The following is an 18,153-nucleotide window of genomic DNA, read 5'->3' as shown; positions in this document are numbered from 1 at the left end:
GCTTCAGATGGCAGAGGCCAGGGATCTGGCGTTTTTAGCAACAGCCCCCAAACTTTGACCTTAATAGCCTCCCAGAAAAAGTTAGGAAGGCTCCAACATTCCTGGCCTTCTTGAGAAGGCTGTAAAAGCTTTTTATTTCATTAAGCCATTAAGTGAGGATCTCAGTTTTCTGAGGGCACTCCATCCTATGTGCAGTTTTATTGTGAGTTTTAAGTGTTGGTTTTTGTTTATATTATTTGTTTCTTTGAGGATAAACTGCTTTGAGCTAGTGGGAAAATAAGTGAAGATAAGTGGTTACCACTCAACAGTCTGACTGCTACGTTCTAGACCAAATGCAGGTTCTGCACAGTCTTCATTCAGTAATCTAGGCTGGAGGTTATCTTGCCTGATAGTAGCAATATCATTTCATAGGACAAAGCACTCCTGGCCACAGCCATCCCACCTGAATGTGAGGGTGGGCCTACGATCACTCTCACATAGCAGTCAAGCACTTTAAGACAGAATGCAACCCAGTACCGACCAGGGCAAGTTCCTACTCCAAGGTAACCAGATCAAATGCCTCTATTCTGAATTAAGCCTGTTAGCCCTCATCCAGCCCGTTGCTGTTCTCAGGTATTGATTCTGGATAACACACACTTCACTTGGATCAGATAAAAAGGAAAAGTAGAGCTGGGTGGCATACCAACAACACCTCGTACAGTGTTTTCCTATAGATGTTAAATAGCAATGGGGATAAGAAGGAACATTGTGACACTCCACAAAGCAATTGTCATGGGTTGGAGCAGAAATCCCCTAGCACTGCCTTCTGGGATATCCCTGCCAGGTAGGAGAAGGAAGACCTAGAAAGGCAGAACACCATGGCTGATTACATCAAAAGCAGCAAGTGCCCAATACAGAAGCGTTTGGCCAAATAGCTGAAAGCCTCCTATATATGCTCTCAGGCTGTACCATCTAAAACTCACCCAAGCAATTGTGAACAGTTGTCTAAAGCTCCAGAAATTTCCTTATTTGCAATGTGACATCCATGTCAGAATAGCTATGAAAGATTTCATCTACAAATTGCCTTACAAATAATTGACTGTAATCAAGCATTATTATTATTTAACAAAATACCAGATTGTTAAAGATCATTTACCATTTGAACCAGCTGTGAAAGACCGCACCATGCAGATGCAATGGCAACAGAAAAACTCTTTGCCTTCCATCACGGCTACACATTGTTGTTGCATTTTCAAGCTTACCTGTGGAACCATGACCCATATTATTCCTGGGAGAACGAAACCCACAGACCACCACCATACTCTTTACTCGGTACTACAGTATCTACTTTACCTGAGACATAGAATATTGCCACTTTGGGGCACGTACTTAGCCCCAGTCCCCAATCACAATGCAGCCAGTCTTACTTCAAGTTGAGATTTGCATTGGCCATCTAAGACCTGCCTGAAGCAGATTGAGGAGCCTTCCCAGAAGTGATTTTGGGGATCATTTATCAGAACCTGCAGCTGCTTCCAATGAGATGAATGCCACACACACACACACACACCAGCTGACTCCACAGGGGGCAGCAGGGAGGATTGGATCTACCTTTTGAAGAGATCTCTTGGTTCTGATGCATACCAGCATCTAAGCATCACTATCCAGACAATCAATAAGTACCCAACATAGTATCCAACTTGCAATTCATAGTTGTAGTTATAATTTTGGTTCCAACAATGTAAAATCTTGACATTCATAAATGTAGTGATTATTTACCTTCAACAGGGCAACTTCCTTTCCAAAGACCACTGCCAACACTACGCCTGGAACAGAATCACTACAAAAGTCTTCCTCAACTAGAAAACTGATTTATGGTAGGAGTAACTAAGGAAAGTGAGGCTGGTTAAACAGAATTCAAAATAGGACAAAAATAGCATGCAAGTATTTGGAGTGAGTAAAGGCCAGCAGGGAAAATTAGAACATACACAAGGCTGAAATTTTGAATGAAAAAAAGAGATGAAAGCAGCTCTAAATTAAAAGAATACATGCTGACAATACAGCTTTGTGATTTCAGGACGTAAAACTGTTGTTTCAGTCAACCATTTAAGCTTTCTCAAGACAACAGCTGAATTTCCAAAACAGTTAGACCAAAGATCAGGCTGTCTAAGGTGATATGAGAGGTGTCCACAAATATGCCCTAACAAAATCAAAACCAGCATCAATAAGTGTAAAAACCTTGCAGATCCTACAAGACTTTTTTCCTAACTGCTACAACTTCTGTGCATCTGCTATAGTAGATGACAGAAATGTGCTACCGTATCTCATCAAATTGGCAAGTACCAGTAGAAAGACTAGACAAGGTGACTCCTTATTTGTGGATTTCTTTCTGAGGGTGATCTTCCAGATCCTCTTTCATTTAGGAAAGCAGCACCAAGACATTTTTGTTCTGTCAGGCATCTGAATATTAGACTGCTGGAATCAAGCTATTTTGGAACTGTTTCCTGCATTTCATTAAAAAAAATGTCAACGTCTTTAACATGATGCTTTTATGGAAGAGGTTTGCTGTATTTTATTGCGTTGGCTGTAACCCACCTTGGGCTAAAGTTAACAAAAGATGGGAAATAAATCTTTTAAAAATCCTAGAAAGTTAAGGATGTCCTCCTGTCCACCACCCCGTGATTTGGAAAACAACAACAACCCAGCTAACATTAGAACCTTCAAACTTACCCCAATAGGGACTTGGATGAAAACCCTCAGCCCTTATCAAAATGGAATTTAACATAGAATATCAAGTTTATTAACCCAGGTGAATTTCCAAAACAGTCAGACCAAAGATCAGGTTGCCTAAGGTGATATTTTCTTATATACCGATTCATCTTGGTATACAATTTTATGACATGTCAAGAACTTGCAACAAGCCTCACTCCACACCCTACCAGACATGCAAGCCTGATTGGTAGTTGAACATTCGCAAATGGCTAAACGATTGACTGATGAAGTGCTCAAGGGATGTTCAGAAGTGTTTTTGTAGAGAGGCTGATGAATGGAGGTGTCCTCCCAGCATCTCTTCTTCAAATGCCATGAATGCTTTGTGTGAAACAATGTTATTAGCTAATTTAACAGGAATGAAAATAAATCAAATTATTTTTCCTTATAATTTGACTCCTTCAATTCAAGATATTAAAAGGGAGAGGCCCGCCCTCTAAACCAGCCCACGCTAAGCCCAGATCGCATAATTTGAGCTACACACATTTAATGCTTAGTTGTGCAAAGGCTTGTACTTTCATTTTTTAAAAAAGGCAAACATTGCCCAGTGACTTGGTTCGCACATAACACTAGCCCATGGTTTATTTAACCAATGGTTTGTTGCCCTATTCAGGATTTGTCTGGCAGACATTTGAACAAAATATGGTTTATTTTCTCAATTGTTTGTTTCTCTCCTCCTTTGCCCACCCCCTCCTGTGAGCCAAATACTTTAGTGTTGCTGTAGTATTGGCATGCAAAGTGACTGTTGTTGTTTTAACCAGTCTTAGAAACATAGAATCATAGAATAGCAGAGTTGGAAGGGGCCTACAAGGCCATCGAGTCCAACCCCCTGCTCAGTGCAGGAATCCACCCTAAAGCATCCCTGACAGGTGGTTGTCCAGCTGCCTCTTGAAGGCCTCTAGTGTGGGAGAGCCCACAACCTCCCTAGGTAACGGATTCCATTGTTGTACTGCTCTAACAGTCAGGAAGTTTTTCCTGATGTCCAGCTGGAATCTGGCTTCCTTTAACTTGAGCCCATTATTCCGTGTCCTGCACTCTGGGAGGATCAAGAAGAGATCCTGGCCCTCCTCTGTGTGACAACCTTTTAAGTATTTTCAGAGTGCTATCATGTCTCCCCTCAATCTTCTCTTGCGTGGTGGTACTCTTACCTGAGGACTCTGTAGCCCAGAGAAACAAACCACAGTTCTGGGTTCATAGGTAACAACTCATGGTTTAAACAAACCAGAGTTCACAACCCAATAACTAACAATCTTTTTCTGGATTGTTGGTTAGCATGGCTTGGTTCACATATCACGACAATCCAGACTTTAAGAACCCAAACAATGGATATTAACATTATGTGTGAACCAAGCCCATGACTACTACATATGCATAAAAAGGTGCTTCAGGCCATTAGCCCATCTAAGCTAGCTCTCCCCAACCTGGGCCCTCCAGATGTTTTGGACTCCCATCAGCCCCAGCCAGCATGTGTCAATGGTTAGGGATGCTGGTAGTTATAGGCCAAAATAACTGGAGGGTACCAGGTTGCGGGAAAGGCTGATCTAAATGAAATATTATCGGCTTTGACTGGAGGTAGCTTGTCAAGGTCTTGGGTCATGAACTCTTTTCTGAACTTGGCTGTGCAAGATGCTTTACTTGGGAGTTGATGGGGTCTAAACTTGGGCATTTTGCATGTAAACTACCACTAGACTATTGTCTCATTTCTTGCATAGAATGCCTTAGAAATAAATGCTGTTCCTTCTATTTAAACCTTATTACAGGCTCCATCAGGAATAGTTTATGCTGCATGTACATACAATAAGATCAGTTTTCAACACCTCAGTAGTTTACTTCTTCTGTTCTAAGCTATTGTCAGACCCCAGTTGTATTTTATATGAAATAACCACAAAGTTTTGTTTTAGTCAAGTACATTTTAAGGGTTTTTTAATTATTAAATCCCCTTAGATGAAAATGAAATAGCCTCCCATGTATAATTTGCTAAATACCAATGAAGTCATACAGGTCTACAAGCCAGTCAAAAAGCATCTTTCAAAGATGTGTTATCAGTAATACAATTACTATGCTAGTGATAACCTACAGCCACCTTGCAAGAAAGCGAATGCATTAACGCATTTTCAATATGTGATTTGAACTTGTTAAAAACCTCCTCCCATCCGCAAAACACTTAAAAGAATGAACATTTCTGCTCAAATCATCACACAATGTCCTCTCAGATAATGGGAGTTGTAGTCCCATTAGAGGACACCAGTTTGGGCAAAGTTGCACTAATGGGTTCCCCCCACCCCAATACTAAAATTTTCTGAAGGGAAATTGAAAAACCACGATGCCATTCACTTGGGAGTCTGAAAAAATGGCTCTCAGAAGAGGCAGGCTTCTTTGATGCTTCAATTACGCTCATCATCCTTGCTGTTCTTCCATACAATGGTCCAAGTCCTGCGGAATCCCACTCTTTTTATTTCTGTTGTTGCTGTTTCCCCTACTTCCAAGATCGGCAGAACTCTAAGTGAAATCCTGTTAGTAGTGCGTAGTGGTACTATCCAGTTATTCTATCTGTATTCTTCAAATTGGATTTAGCAGATTCACTACTGACTCCTTTTATCCCTGGTTCTTCATGACTTCTTCTGATGTTTATGTTCTATGGAGAACTCAAATACAGTAAGTGATGGTGAAATGTTGCTTTCTTTATACACAATCACAAATGTTTTAAAAATGTTCAAGAAGATCTCATTAATTCTAGCCAGATGGTACACATCTACTCAAGGGAGAATGATGTCTTAATTAACATCTATATTTTTGCTCTGAACAGTGGCTATATAAAAAGTGGCACTGTGACATTTCATAAAATAATGTGTTTCAAACATGTCCAGATCTCCAGCAGCAACTTAATTTCGGAACAGTAAATGTTACAGGCTTAATTGAGACATCAGAATTTTATCTTAATATCTTTAGCAGCATTACAAATGGAGCTAGCTGGTTATGCTATGGCTAGATACGCTACTTGAAACAATTAAAATTTGGATTGTTTTCATGGATGTTCTAGTAGTATTGAACTAGAAAGCTGCAACGTCACAATAGAGATAAAATTTGTAGATAAACTGTTGTTCTTGAGAACAGTGGCTCTCCTTTGCAGGTAATAAGAGTTTGAAAACTATTCATATTGTCATCTTTCAGAGTATGATCATAATTCTGCATTAATAAAATTTTATCCAACTATCTAGCTAACTTATCGCATTACATGAACACTGCTGCGAATCTTCTTATGCATGGAAGACCTGATTTCTAAAGTCTCAATCTGGGATGTTTCTACTTCTTTGATTAAAAGTTATTAAGACTGTAGACTGGGTTTTGCCTTTTCCTTTTAAACATGCAGGCATAAGTTCACAGCTGCATTCTATATCTGCTGATTTGACATGTCTGTGGGGAAATGAACCATTGATCCTAGAACATATTTACACATGTTTTAGACACGTCATAATAGCTCCCTTAATTCTAATTCCCTTTTTCCTAAAGGCAAGTCAAACCAGCAAAGTCATAAAGCACTCCTATAGAACATTGGAAGGGAGTGGGATATTAAGTACAAATATAGCTTCAGCGAAGCAAAATATTACCTAAAGGCCTATTCAGTTATACCTGACCTTAAGAAATCACCCCCAGAATGATTCCTGTACAGTTTTGCAGTATTAGAAATCAAGTATGTGTTGACTTGTGTTACTTTCCTTCCACATATGAAGCATCTTTACCTACCTGCTTGGCTCAGTCAGACCTCCCAGCTTTTGCACTAGACATAATTAACTTTGGCAGAGCCTCTTCGTGGACATACTACTGTGCAATGTTAGACTCAGTCATTCTGTATCTGTTGAAATATTAGCATTCATTTTAGATCACTTAAAAAATTAAAGTTAAAAAAAAACAAAAGGATGGGAAAAATCAGAGAGAGAGAGGGAAGACTAGATGTCTAGTCCAGGTCAACTAAACACATGAGCAATCCCATCAACTTGAGAGCCAGTTTGGTGTAGTGGATACGGTGTTGGATGGGAGTAATCTGGGTTTAAATCCCACTTGAAATCCCACTGGGTGACCTTGGGAAAAACACATTGCACAGTCTAACCCAGGACTACTGAGAAACATGAGATAAATCCATGTATGCCACTCTCAGGTCCTTGCCAGAAGGCCAAGATACCAATGTGGCAAATCAACTACTAGCTTAATGTGCCTGTTTGATTTTGGCTGTAGAGCTCAATCAACTATGGAGATTTATTGATCTCTCTGGATCCTTTGTTTTAGAAGCAAAAAAAATGTATTGTTGTGAACATATAAGCCAGAGAGAAGTATTTCACCAACACATAATACACAGTCTTGTCCATGATAAAATTCCTGAAGAGTGACCATGTTAGTCTGTTGCAAAACACACACACACACAAAAGAGTCTTGTGACACCTTAAAAACTAAGATTTGTTGTAGCAGCTTTTTGGGGCAAGAGGCCCAATCTCTGGCCAAGTAAATCTTTGCCATAATAATTCTCTTTAAGACTTTATGGTGCCACAACACTCTTTGCGGTTTTTCTCTTTGCTTGTTCTCAGGGCCACACCTGCTCCAGGGGGAGACTGACCCTAGAGCCACAGTTCATATTAGTCACATACCTGTCCTTGCCATCATACCCCATGACATGTAGAGGTTAAGGCACCAAGCCAGACTGAGGCCAAAAGAAGATGGGTACCAATGCTGAAACACTTCCCTACTACATCCAAGAAGCAGGGCCTTGGCAACCACACAGGCAGGTCATTCCACCTAAAAGGGCTAGGAGACTAAAGAAATGGTGTGAGAATAAGAGGGGAGATTCTAAACAGCACACCATTGGGGTTCTCTGGGGAACACATTAGATCACTACGCTGCTCCCCCTAAATAGAGCCAGATAAGTCCAGTTCAGTTTCACGATCCTCAAGTCAGTTTTCTTGCTCATTTATGTGGTCAGTCTTTAAGATGACCCTCCACTATAGAGATGCTAATGTTTATTGTGAGCCCTTCAAAACAGGAATGCATCTTTAAGGCAAAAATAAAAAGTAAAATGCGAGGAATACGCTGGGATGTATAAAACAAGTTGGATATGTGTGGTCTCTCACCAAGTTAAATTTCCCACCAGCAAGGTTAACCAAAACTAAATTCCCTATTCTGCCACCTTCACTCAGACATAAGGTTCAAAATCATGAAGTGAGATTTTTGGGTCTCCAGAGTGGGGAGGGGGGGGACAGAAATCACAGGACAAAAGGAGAACGGATGTGGTGCTCATTGTCTGAAAGGTTCAATAATAAAAGGCAAACACACCACTTGTGTTCACAATTATCTTTGCAATAGAAGAGAACTAACTGCACAAGGCCGGCTGAGCAGCTTCAGGGGCCCACATGTGGGATGGTTTATGCGCTGCTTACCCAGAAAGACTGCAGGAAACTCCCATCCACTTCAATTTTGTACAGCTAGTACAGGCACATTAGAAATAAATAGCTGCTAATATACACATTGCCTCATGTGAGTAGAAACTTAGCAGAGATCATATTCCCATTTGGGAAGACAATTGTGGCCTTTCCTATCCATCCTCCCTGATCCCCAAAGCCTAATCAAAACAGTTCAGATTGAGCTGGCACACAGCACACAATTTTACTTGTTATTAAATACACTTCATGACTATTCTAGTGGTCACACAGTCCCTCTGGAACTAAAATTCCTGGCACAGCTTTTACTTTTACTGCTGCAATTTCCTGACCTCTTTCTTAAAAACAGGCAGAGCTGTGTAGTTATGACAGAAACCAATACTTCCCTTCAGCACATACATTCATGTGTACCAAAACACAAAATCCTCACTGGGAAAATTTCAAAAGATCTACACCAAAACAAACAAACAAACAAACAAAAAGCTCCAGGAGAAAATATATATATATAAAAATATATTAATGAGGAATTCTTCCAATCCAGGCTTTCCTATGGATTTGCATTGTCTCGTTTGCTGATGAAGCTTTGAATTTAAAATTATACAAAATTTCAAGACATACAATTGCCCTTAATCAACAAACTGTTTACAGGGATGAGTGCCAGGCTACTAAGAGAGCTTCCAAACACAAAAGGTATTCCTCATTTGGTTCTGTGCTTTGGAAAAGTCAATTCATTCGTGATCACAGTTATAACTTAAATTTCTTGGCTACGAAAAGAGCAAGAACTCCAGGTTATTCTTACATTATAAAATAATAACAAACTTGTCTTTTTATAGGATACATGGAAGTATTTTTTTCTAGGCACAATTGTGGGGAAATAAAGGGGGACAACTCAGAGCAAACACTGAGTAATTACGAGAGTAACATGAAAGTGTTGAATATTCTGATCATTCTAGCCAGAACATTTGCTTTGGTGAACACTTTCATCACTTGGTTTGGTGCCATCAATAGACTGCCACAACTAAAGAATGGAGTATCGGTGGTTGCTGACTTGTGATCTAGTTCACTGTTTTTAACGTCTGTAAACCGCCCAGAGAGCTTCTGCTATGGGACAGTATATAAATGTAATAAAATAAATAAATAATTAGTAAGTTCCCATAAGGATGAATGATGGACATTTTTCCCATAGTTAAACCAAATAGCATAGGATTCTTTGCACACGTCCCAGTGCGCTCTTGTTCATGGAGAAATACTCTCTTTATCACTACCAGAATCACATGTATGGCAAAGGAAGAAGACATCACCAATACTAATTCTGCACTTTCAACCTCAGATGCTATCAAGGTAGCTATTGCTGACCCTGTAAGGGGCCAAATGTGTAATACCCCATGAATCTCCCCTGTTCCAAGTATATGGTTCTATCAATTTAACTATTTTCAAAACTCTTTACAATACTGTGGAACTGATATACCAATATTAATGTGGTCCGACTAGGGTTTTCTAGCTACTTGCCTGCCATTAAGTTTCAGACGAAAGAATCAACACTTTTAGTTTGCCTTCCATTACCAACATCAAGCCAGTGTTTGTTCTCAAACTTAAACACAGTTTGATACACACCCACACACCTGGGATGAAGGGTTGTGTTCCGCTTTGCATTCAAGTTATGGAATGCATCCTTCATGGCAGTCTCTAAAGGCAGGGGAAAGTGTTGTCTGTTGCCTCTGAAGAAGTCATTTCTCCACTCATTTCTCCAGTCAGAAGTTAAGAGAGTTTAGCAAATTAGAAGAAACAACTACAAAAGAAAAATGCAGTAGAAACATAAAGCCATTTTTAAAAGTGTATGTTTTCTGCTCTTATGCATCCAAGAAACAAAAGATAAATACAAGTACCTTAAAACTCATGAGTGTTATATTCACAGTATGCATTAAGATCTACACAAGCTAAGAAGCACATCCTATGGTTGAATTCAAGATTAATGTAAAGTTGCTCAGACACCATCAGCCTCCATACAGCAAAGCACTGCAGCTAAACAGGAGAAATAAACGCCTATTTCATAGAGAGGTGCGTTACCTACCCTTGGTTGTTGTTGTTGTTTTTAAAACACAGCCTCTGAGCATACAAATCTTTGTGTACAAAGAATGACATATTTAGACTTCTTTTTCTTTTGTAAATACTGAGGGACATTGATAATTTGTTTCTATACCCAATATTGTAACAAATACAGCTATGCAAAGTTATCAAGATGGGCCTCATCCTTCAAGGGAATCTCAAGTCATTAGAACAGCAAATGAGTTGGGAAAACTTGTCTGAAGCAAAAAATCAAAACAAAACACCAAGGCATAGGTCTGGAGAGGCAGCCATATCTTGCAGATTGGCCTCTTGATTTGAACAGGAGGTTCAAATTCAGTCCAAGTCCAGACATGGAAGCAATCTCTCTTAAGACACTGAAAAGGCAGGAAATTCCCACCTACCTCCATATATTTAAGCAGTCTGCTCTACATGGATCAGACTGGCATTAAGAAGTAGACCTGATACCAATCAAATTATAACAAAGCCTGAAAAAAGACTCAGCAGGTACAATGTAGAGGTACAATGCAGCTCAGTGGTAGAGCACACATTTTGCATGCAGAAAGTCTGAGGTTCAATCCCGGGCATCTCCAGGTAGACCTGGAAAAATTCCTGCCTAAAACCCTGGAGAGCCACTGCCAGTCAGTACCAATAATACGAAGTTAGATAGACCCATGGTCCAACTCAGTATAAGACAGCCTCCTATGTTCCTAATTCACATTTTTTGTGTGTGTGTATATTCCATAAGAACATAATGTGGGGAAATTACCTTAGTTTTGAGAACTCCAACAGACAGTGGTATCTAAGTATACTATATGATATCCCATTAATTTGCTATTTTAGAGTATTAAATATGAGATAGTTCATTAATCCAAATTCATTTGATAACTGTAATGTGATAGTGTGGTTGTCTAAGATAATCATCATGGATTATGCAGTACAAAACAAGGGTTCTCTCTCATCAGGCCTGGTCACCTGCCCCTCCTCCGCTTCTAAGGCCTCAAGCACTCCTTGAACTAGAGGGTGCCTGATAGCAAATTCCACTTCCTGACAGTGGAAGCAGACAAACAAACAATGCACATCCATTAAACTTAATGCACTTTGAATGTAGTCATGGATGATGTGTCAACCGGATGCATGCTGGAGTTACCATGTAATTTCATAATTACCACTTTAATGCTTTTATGTACCTTGGTGTGAAGCCAAAACATTAGAAGTTCTATGTTATAAGGCTTATAATATAAGCTCTTTAAAAACCACCAGAACTGTCTTCTTGTCATTTCACCCAGGAATAAAACACAAGCTGAAATAATAAAAGGGATTCATGGTAGAAGGCCACATATGACATAATGCAACCAACATAGAGTTCAATTCAGACATCACAGCAAACCACTGTAAAGGAAGCTTAACTAAGGTTTAGCAAGATCTCAATTAATAAACAATGGTTTACATTCAGAAACCATCATTTTGCATGGTAACGGAACTGAGAAACCGTTATTACAACAATTGCTCAGCTTACAGATTCTACTGCAACATCAAGATTTGAGTCAACTTATGAAACAGGGTATCAAGAAAGAAAGAAATGGAAGCAGACAAGCTGGTTTGGGTTCTCACACCAAGGTTTGAGTTCTAGACTATGGTTGGCACAAACCATGGTTCAGAATATCTGAATTGAGCCAGGGTTAGAACAAAATCAATCAATTCAAAAAAATCAAATCAAGGGGTGGGCAATTCCAGATATTTTGACCTGCAACTACTATCAGCTCTAGCCAGCTTGGCTGATGCTGAGGAATGATGGGAATTGAAGGTAGGGCCAGATGAAAGTCTTGGCAGAACCTAGGAACTCTCTTAAACATAGACCCCCAAGATAGATCTAAAAATAAATATTTACATCGTAAAGCACCCATAATCATAGATCTTTACACAGGAGCGGTGTGTGCTACTTTGAGTTAGTGAGGCACAGCCCTAGGGAGATTCTAGCCTCCAAAATATCCACAGGAAAGCCCAGAGTCCCCAGATAATCTTCTGCATTCATATCTTGTCAGTGAAATGTATAGGGACTTTTCTGGCCTTTTCCTGACCTGTGCTGCTGCCCCCAATTGCTTTTACATGGTGGACCTAATCAGAAACATTCTGGGAATTAGTTGTGATGGGAGGGGGGGGGGAGACACAGCTCTTTTCCAAAGTTGAAACATATAAAGAACTGTATTAGGTAAACTATGGGACAGAAACGACAATCTTCACTTGCACTACTTGTAACTGAGAACGCGCTTTTGCAAAATAATGAAAACTGAATATGTAATCTGCAACTTTGGTAACGAAAAAAGCTGCAAAGTTAATGTTTAATATTATTCCTGCATGAATAAACTGCTAAATCAAACAAAATATTGCTTTAATTGAATTGAATCCTTTGTGGTCCCAAAACATTTTTGTAGTCCTTTGGTAATTTCATTAACCCTAGCTACTATGCTTATTTTGTCGAATGGATAATTAAGTCCTGGCCGGAGGCCAAAATATCTGGAGTACCACAGCTTACCCTCCCCTGCGCTGCAGAAGGCTTCCCCAAGCTAGGTCCCTTCAGATGTTTCGGCCTACAACTCCAATCAGCCCCAGGCAAGGATTACAGGAGTTGTAGGGCAAAATATCCAGAGCGAGGCAGGCTGGGGAAGGCTGTTAAGAAACAAGGTGACATGTCAAGCTTTTGCATTAGTAACTCGTTTTAGCAGCATTTTTAGCCTTACTGAACTGCTAGAGTACTTCAAAAGTTAACCACAAAGTTGATCATTGGTACCAGCATTTCTGAAGTTCTTCAGGTTCACCAATCTAAGTGTCGATAACATTTCCTTCCAGACCCACAGAGATAGAAGACATAACTCAAAATCTCTCTTTCTCTCTCACCCACCCAACCACAGTACTGGAAATTAAAGGAAATGTGCTTTAAAAATAATCAATTTCCTAGTTCTCACAATGTGAGAAGAGTTTAAAAACCAACGGCCCAAATACTTAAGGATGGATTACAAGGAGATTGGAAAAACCTAATTTATTTGTTGTTCATTAGGGTTATAATGCCAGCCAGTTAAATATTCCATGAAGCCAAGAAAGCTACTACGGTATGTAGTTGGCCATTTTTATTTTATGTTGTTCTTTGTTAGCAAGGGCAGAAATGAGTGCCAATTGCCCCCTAGTCCTGCAGCAGTTCTTTGAAGGCATGAAGGAGTAACTTCTGAAGGCTTCCATCTTGCTTGCTGCAGGAACCAGGAAGTAAACCAACCATGTCAAAGTCGATGTCAATGATGCTTAAAGAATTGGCCTATTGCCTACTTAAATTCAAATGTTTTTAAAAGCTGGTTTATGTTCCTTAAGAAATGCTGTTACTTTATTTTTCTTTTAGTTTTTCTCTTGTTAACATTTTTTTTTGGGGGGGGGGGGAACTTTGGCTAACCCTGGAGTTCCAGGATAAAAGCCAAAGAGAATAACTATTCAGTGGATCATTCGTCTTAGAGAAACCAAGGCTGAGCCATAAATTGAATAGCCAAAGTTTCAGCCAACTGGGAGGGGACACAGGGGTGATTTTGGGCCTATGAAACTAGGGAAAATGTAGCTTGAGCACTACAGCCACCAAATGCACTAGAAAAATGACATTTTCCCTATTAAAAAAAGAGAGTGAGGGCTTGCTCCCCTACCAAAACCATTAAAAATAATAGATTACAGTTACTTTAAATTTAATTTTGTTGCTTCACAGCAAGGGCTAATTCATTTCTATAATTACCATAACTATCAAACTTGTTGATTATAATAGTTCACCAACAATAAAATGTTCCAATAGTTAATGCTTTTAAAATAAAATTATATAATACTTGATCTTTTGTGGGGGGGGGGGGGAGGAACCAGCCAAGTGGCTAGCATACATGCCGTATGTCAAGTACTTTCAAGGCTTCACATTTGACAGATAGAAATTGATTTCTTAGAAGAGTTTCTGAGATCATCCAGTCATCTGAAAAATGTAGTACCTGCAAGAAATAATACTCCCCATTAAGGTGGTAGCGTGAGACATCATGATCTAGGTCCTTCCCACACTGTTATGGCAATATTTGAAGCATGAGATCATATGATAACTCCTTTTAGGTAACGTTGGAGAGAGTCCACAGAAGTACTTTTCTAAGGTTATGAAAAATTAACTACAGCTCTTTGAAGAGTTAGATCCACACATGCCCGTACAGTCAATTGGACTCTTCACCCCGCCCCAATCATTCATGCTGGGATGCTATCAATATCAATAATAAAAGTAGCTGTGTTTCAAAAGCTACCTTACCACCTATTCAAACATCAAGACACATTATGCACTGAAGTCTGTTATCAATGTCCCACCCCCAGGACACTTCGTTTCACTCAGCAGAATAGGAAAGTCACTGAAAACATCATTTCAGTGTGCAGCAGCAAAATAAAAGGCAAAACCAGCATTCCACATTTTGAAATAAATTCAAATGAGTATAGGGAAAACACTAGTACCGCAAAGACTATAAAGGTCTATGGGACAAATACATCTGGAATATCTGTGTACACGTTAGTCAACCCATCTCTGAAAGGACAGAGTAGGAGAAGGTACAAGAAAAAAGCAATTAAACCCATCAAGAGGTTGGGATCTCTTCCCAATGAGAAAACGATTAGATTTCAGTTAAGGGAAAATAACTGAGCAATGGATCACAGAGGCTTATAAAACTTGGACAGGTCTGAAGAAAGGGGAGGGCTGAGTAAAGAGTCATTTTAGAGATGTACAAAATTACAGCGTGGAGAAAGTAGGGAGCATTTATTTATTTATTTATTTATTACATTTTTATACCGCCCAATAGCCGAAGCTCTCTGGGCGGTTCACAAAAATCTCTGGGCGGTTCACAAAAATCTCTCTTGTAACACAAATTTTCAGAGTCGTTCAAAGAAATTGACTGACAGCAGGTTCAGGATTGACATGGCGTACGAATCTCATAAAATACATACTTCATATAAAATACTTCCCACGTGGAATTAGTTGTTACAAGAGATGATAATCATGGCTAACTTAGAAGGCTCTTTAAAAAAAGCATTTTAGAAAGTTAAATGCAACTTCCTTTTCATAAGAAGTCTATTACTGAGTGCCAATACTGGAATCAAGCAGCAAGAAACGGTGACTTCTGCCCTGCTCTCCTCCCAAGGCCACAGTTGAACATAGAATGTTGGACTTTGATGGACCCTTGGATCTAATCTGGAACAGACTATTCTTGTAGCGCTTTCTTTCCGCCCCCCTGCACTACCAACTATATCCAGAATAGGCGGGCTACATGAAATAAGCTGCCAAAAAGGTGTTTTCTAACAATGTTCACATTTGTAAAGATAACAATGGGCACAGACAGGTGTCAGTAACAAAGAGTTTCATTGTAGCTATGAGCCACTCTACTGCCAATAACAGTCTAAAAATATTTACATAAGAATGTGGAGGAAATATTGCATATTAATCTGACCTTTGATTAGCTGGAATTAAAATGGAATTCGAATAATTTGTGGGTGACTGCAAGAATGAATTAACTTTTAAAAGAAACATTGCCTAGACCTCTACTCAGTCAGCCTCCCATTTAAAAAGACCTGTTTTGCACTCTCCAGTTGTAGCATTCACCCAAATAAGCATAAATAGAAAGAGTAAAAATATTGATAACCTCTTCAGTAAGTATTCAAACGATACTCCATAAGCAGCTGCCAACAACATCAGTAAAATAATCCCAGTAAAATAAATGTTTACTTCGGAGTGTACCACTTTGTCATTTACTCCAAGTGAGTCTTGTATTCCAACTATGATATCTTAAGATACACATAGGTTACTTTCAATTCACCAACGTAGACCAACAAGACTACAATACTATTTTGAATTATCTGGGGCCAATCTGAGGTTTTTAAGTGCCAGCCTGTGAAGGCCTTTGCAAAACTTTCAAGACACCCAAATGAAGTTCCCAGGAACCCAACTGAGCAGAGATGCTTCCTTCTCCTATAATTCCACCTGAAGTCTGCTAGGTCTGGGACATTCTACTCTTCATGGCATGTAGGGCAGGTACTTGCTGAAAAATACTAATCTTTCAGTTTATCCAGGAACAGCAAACTCAGCTAAAACTTCAGAACATTTAACAAGGAGTTTGATATGCCATATCAGCATCCTTGAATAATTACGTTCTAACCAAAAAGAGGTCTCACTTCTTCTGTGACCTAGCTCTACAGCATAATTAAGCTTGAAGCTTACCAAAGTCCCATATCTCTATAGTATGGAGGGATCTCCTATTCAGAATTCATCTACTGACAGATTACAAATTGCAGTAATTTGAAATCACGCTAGAAATCTCATGAGCAGCATATTTACTGGCTTAAGATTTTTGTTTGTTTTTCTTTTAAAGGAAAAGATGCCTACAGATGACATATATTGCAGAAACCCTCTCCTGGTGAACAGGAACAGTTAGCTTGATCCATAAATTAATTATCAATGACTTTCTAAGAATAAAAAAGCCCAGTTTGCTAACAATTTATTCTGTTTTTATTTTCATTTTATCTTATACACCGCTCCGAAATTTTTCAATGGGGAATATTATAAATAAATAAATAACATAATGCACACATTGTTATATGCCCCAATTAGCAGACTATTAATGTTGTGAAATAACTGCAGTTTGCTAGTCCACATTAACTTTACAATCAATTTTTCAACTGTACACAACCATATTATCTTTTTTACAAATACCTATTGTGGTTCAATTTTAAGGGACAAAAGCAATCTGAAAGACAGATTAAGAAACAAATACAAGCGTCTTCTGCCTGCACTTTCAAAATAGTGAATCAAGAGACAGGATTAGCGGAAAGTTAAATTCCTGTGTGATGATCACCAAACTGCCAACAGCAATACTGGGAACAATGTAGTAAGAAGACTGAACAGTCTGAAATACACCCCATGTACTACTATGTCTGTGCTACAGGCTGATAAGGAAGTGGAAGGCTCAAAAAAGAAGTCCATAACTTTTGCTGGTTTCATCACTTTGGGTATAATGCAGAAAACAGTCCCTTAAAATGCAGGAGAGAAAACTTTCCTCCAAGTCTGCTAAGAAAAGGTTACTGCAGAGACAACGCAAACAAGTAAAACATTTTTTAAAATATCCACAGATGCTTGTACTCCAGCAGATCAAAGCTTACTATTGTAAGAATTTTTTGCAGATGGACAGCTGGGAGATAGTGGCTTCCCTCAGGCCACCTAGCGAGGTCACGGCAAGGCAAGACTTGAACCAAGACTTCAATTTGTAGCTCATCCTCTTATCCACTACACAATATCAGCAATCTGCATCTTCTCCTTTTATTGTGGCCCACCAGATGTCTTGGCCTCCAATTCCCATCATCCTTCACTATGGGCTCTGCTTTTAAATACTCTTTTGTTCTGTAGCCAATTTTTAGTTTTTCCTGAAGAACCAAAGTTGGAATATATGTACTAGCTTCCCCTCAACCCAAGCATTTACATCAATACATAGCTACTTTCCATCATATGTAAGAACCTAGGAAGAGCCCTGAGGCTGGATCAGACCAAGGGTCCATCTAGTCCAGCATTCTGTTCACACAGTGGCCAACCAGCTGCCCACAGAAAACCCACAAGGAAGATAAGGGTGCAACAGAACCCTCCCATGTAGCTTATTGGATGAAGGTTATTTATTTTATTTATAACATAAATAGAGGTCCGCCTGGCAACTACACTGTATTCTTTTCGTCGCCAGCTGAAGACCTTTTTATTTTCTCAGTATTTTAACACCTAATTTAACTTAAATTCAAATTTTGCAGTTTTAATTCTGTATTTTAACCCTATATCAATTTTTTATCCTGGTTGTGCTTTTTATATTGTATTTTGTATTTGGGTTTTTAGATT

The 18,153-nt window shown here is 39.2% G+C and overlaps 2 protein-coding genes across 7 annotated transcripts in view; both read right to left on the bottom strand.

The window, feature by feature from the left end:
• The window catches only part of TSC22D1 (TSC22 domain family member 1), a 74,932-nt gene that overhangs the window by 47,025 nt on the left and 9,754 nt on the right, over positions 1–18,153 (bottom strand). Inside the window, exons 2-4 of one of the 6 annotated variants that reach the window (XR_010025447.1) lie at positions 9,794–9,916; positions 6,490–6,598; positions 4,662–5,390 (exon numbers count right to left, since the gene is read on the bottom strand). The exons of 1 other annotated variant lie outside the window; for it this stretch is intronic. Coding sequence is in view for 2 of the 5 variants with exons in the window: in XM_063125936.1 (XP_062982006.1) it covers positions 9,794–9,916 (123 nt within the window). In the remaining 3 variants the exon portion in view is untranslated. Of the gene's footprint in view, positions 1–4,661; positions 5,391–6,489; positions 6,599–9,793; positions 9,961–18,153 lie in introns of those variants that run through there. 4 more of the 6 variants (XR_010025446.1, XR_010025448.1, XM_063125936.1 and 1 more) reach the window with 4 other exon arrangements.
• The window catches only part of TPT1 (tumor protein, translationally-controlled 1), a 225,755-nt gene continuing 221,226 nt past the window's right edge, over positions 13,625–18,153 (bottom strand). Inside the window, exon 6 of the mRNA XM_063125962.1 lies at positions 13,625–13,648. Coding sequence (XP_062982032.1) covers positions 13,638–13,648 — 11 coding nt within the window. The 3' untranslated portion in view covers positions 13,625–13,637. The remainder of the gene's footprint in view (positions 13,649–18,153) is intronic.

Source organism: Elgaria multicarinata, chromosome 5 (genome assembly GCF_023053635.1).
Source record: "Elgaria multicarinata webbii isolate HBS135686 ecotype San Diego chromosome 5, rElgMul1.1.pri, whole genome shotgun sequence".
In the NCBI taxonomy this organism is placed as follows: domain Eukaryota; kingdom Metazoa; phylum Chordata; class Lepidosauria; order Squamata; family Anguidae; genus Elgaria; species Elgaria multicarinata.
The sequence above is the reverse complement of the archived record's forward strand: the minus strand, read 5'-3'. Positions and strand labels throughout refer to the sequence as shown.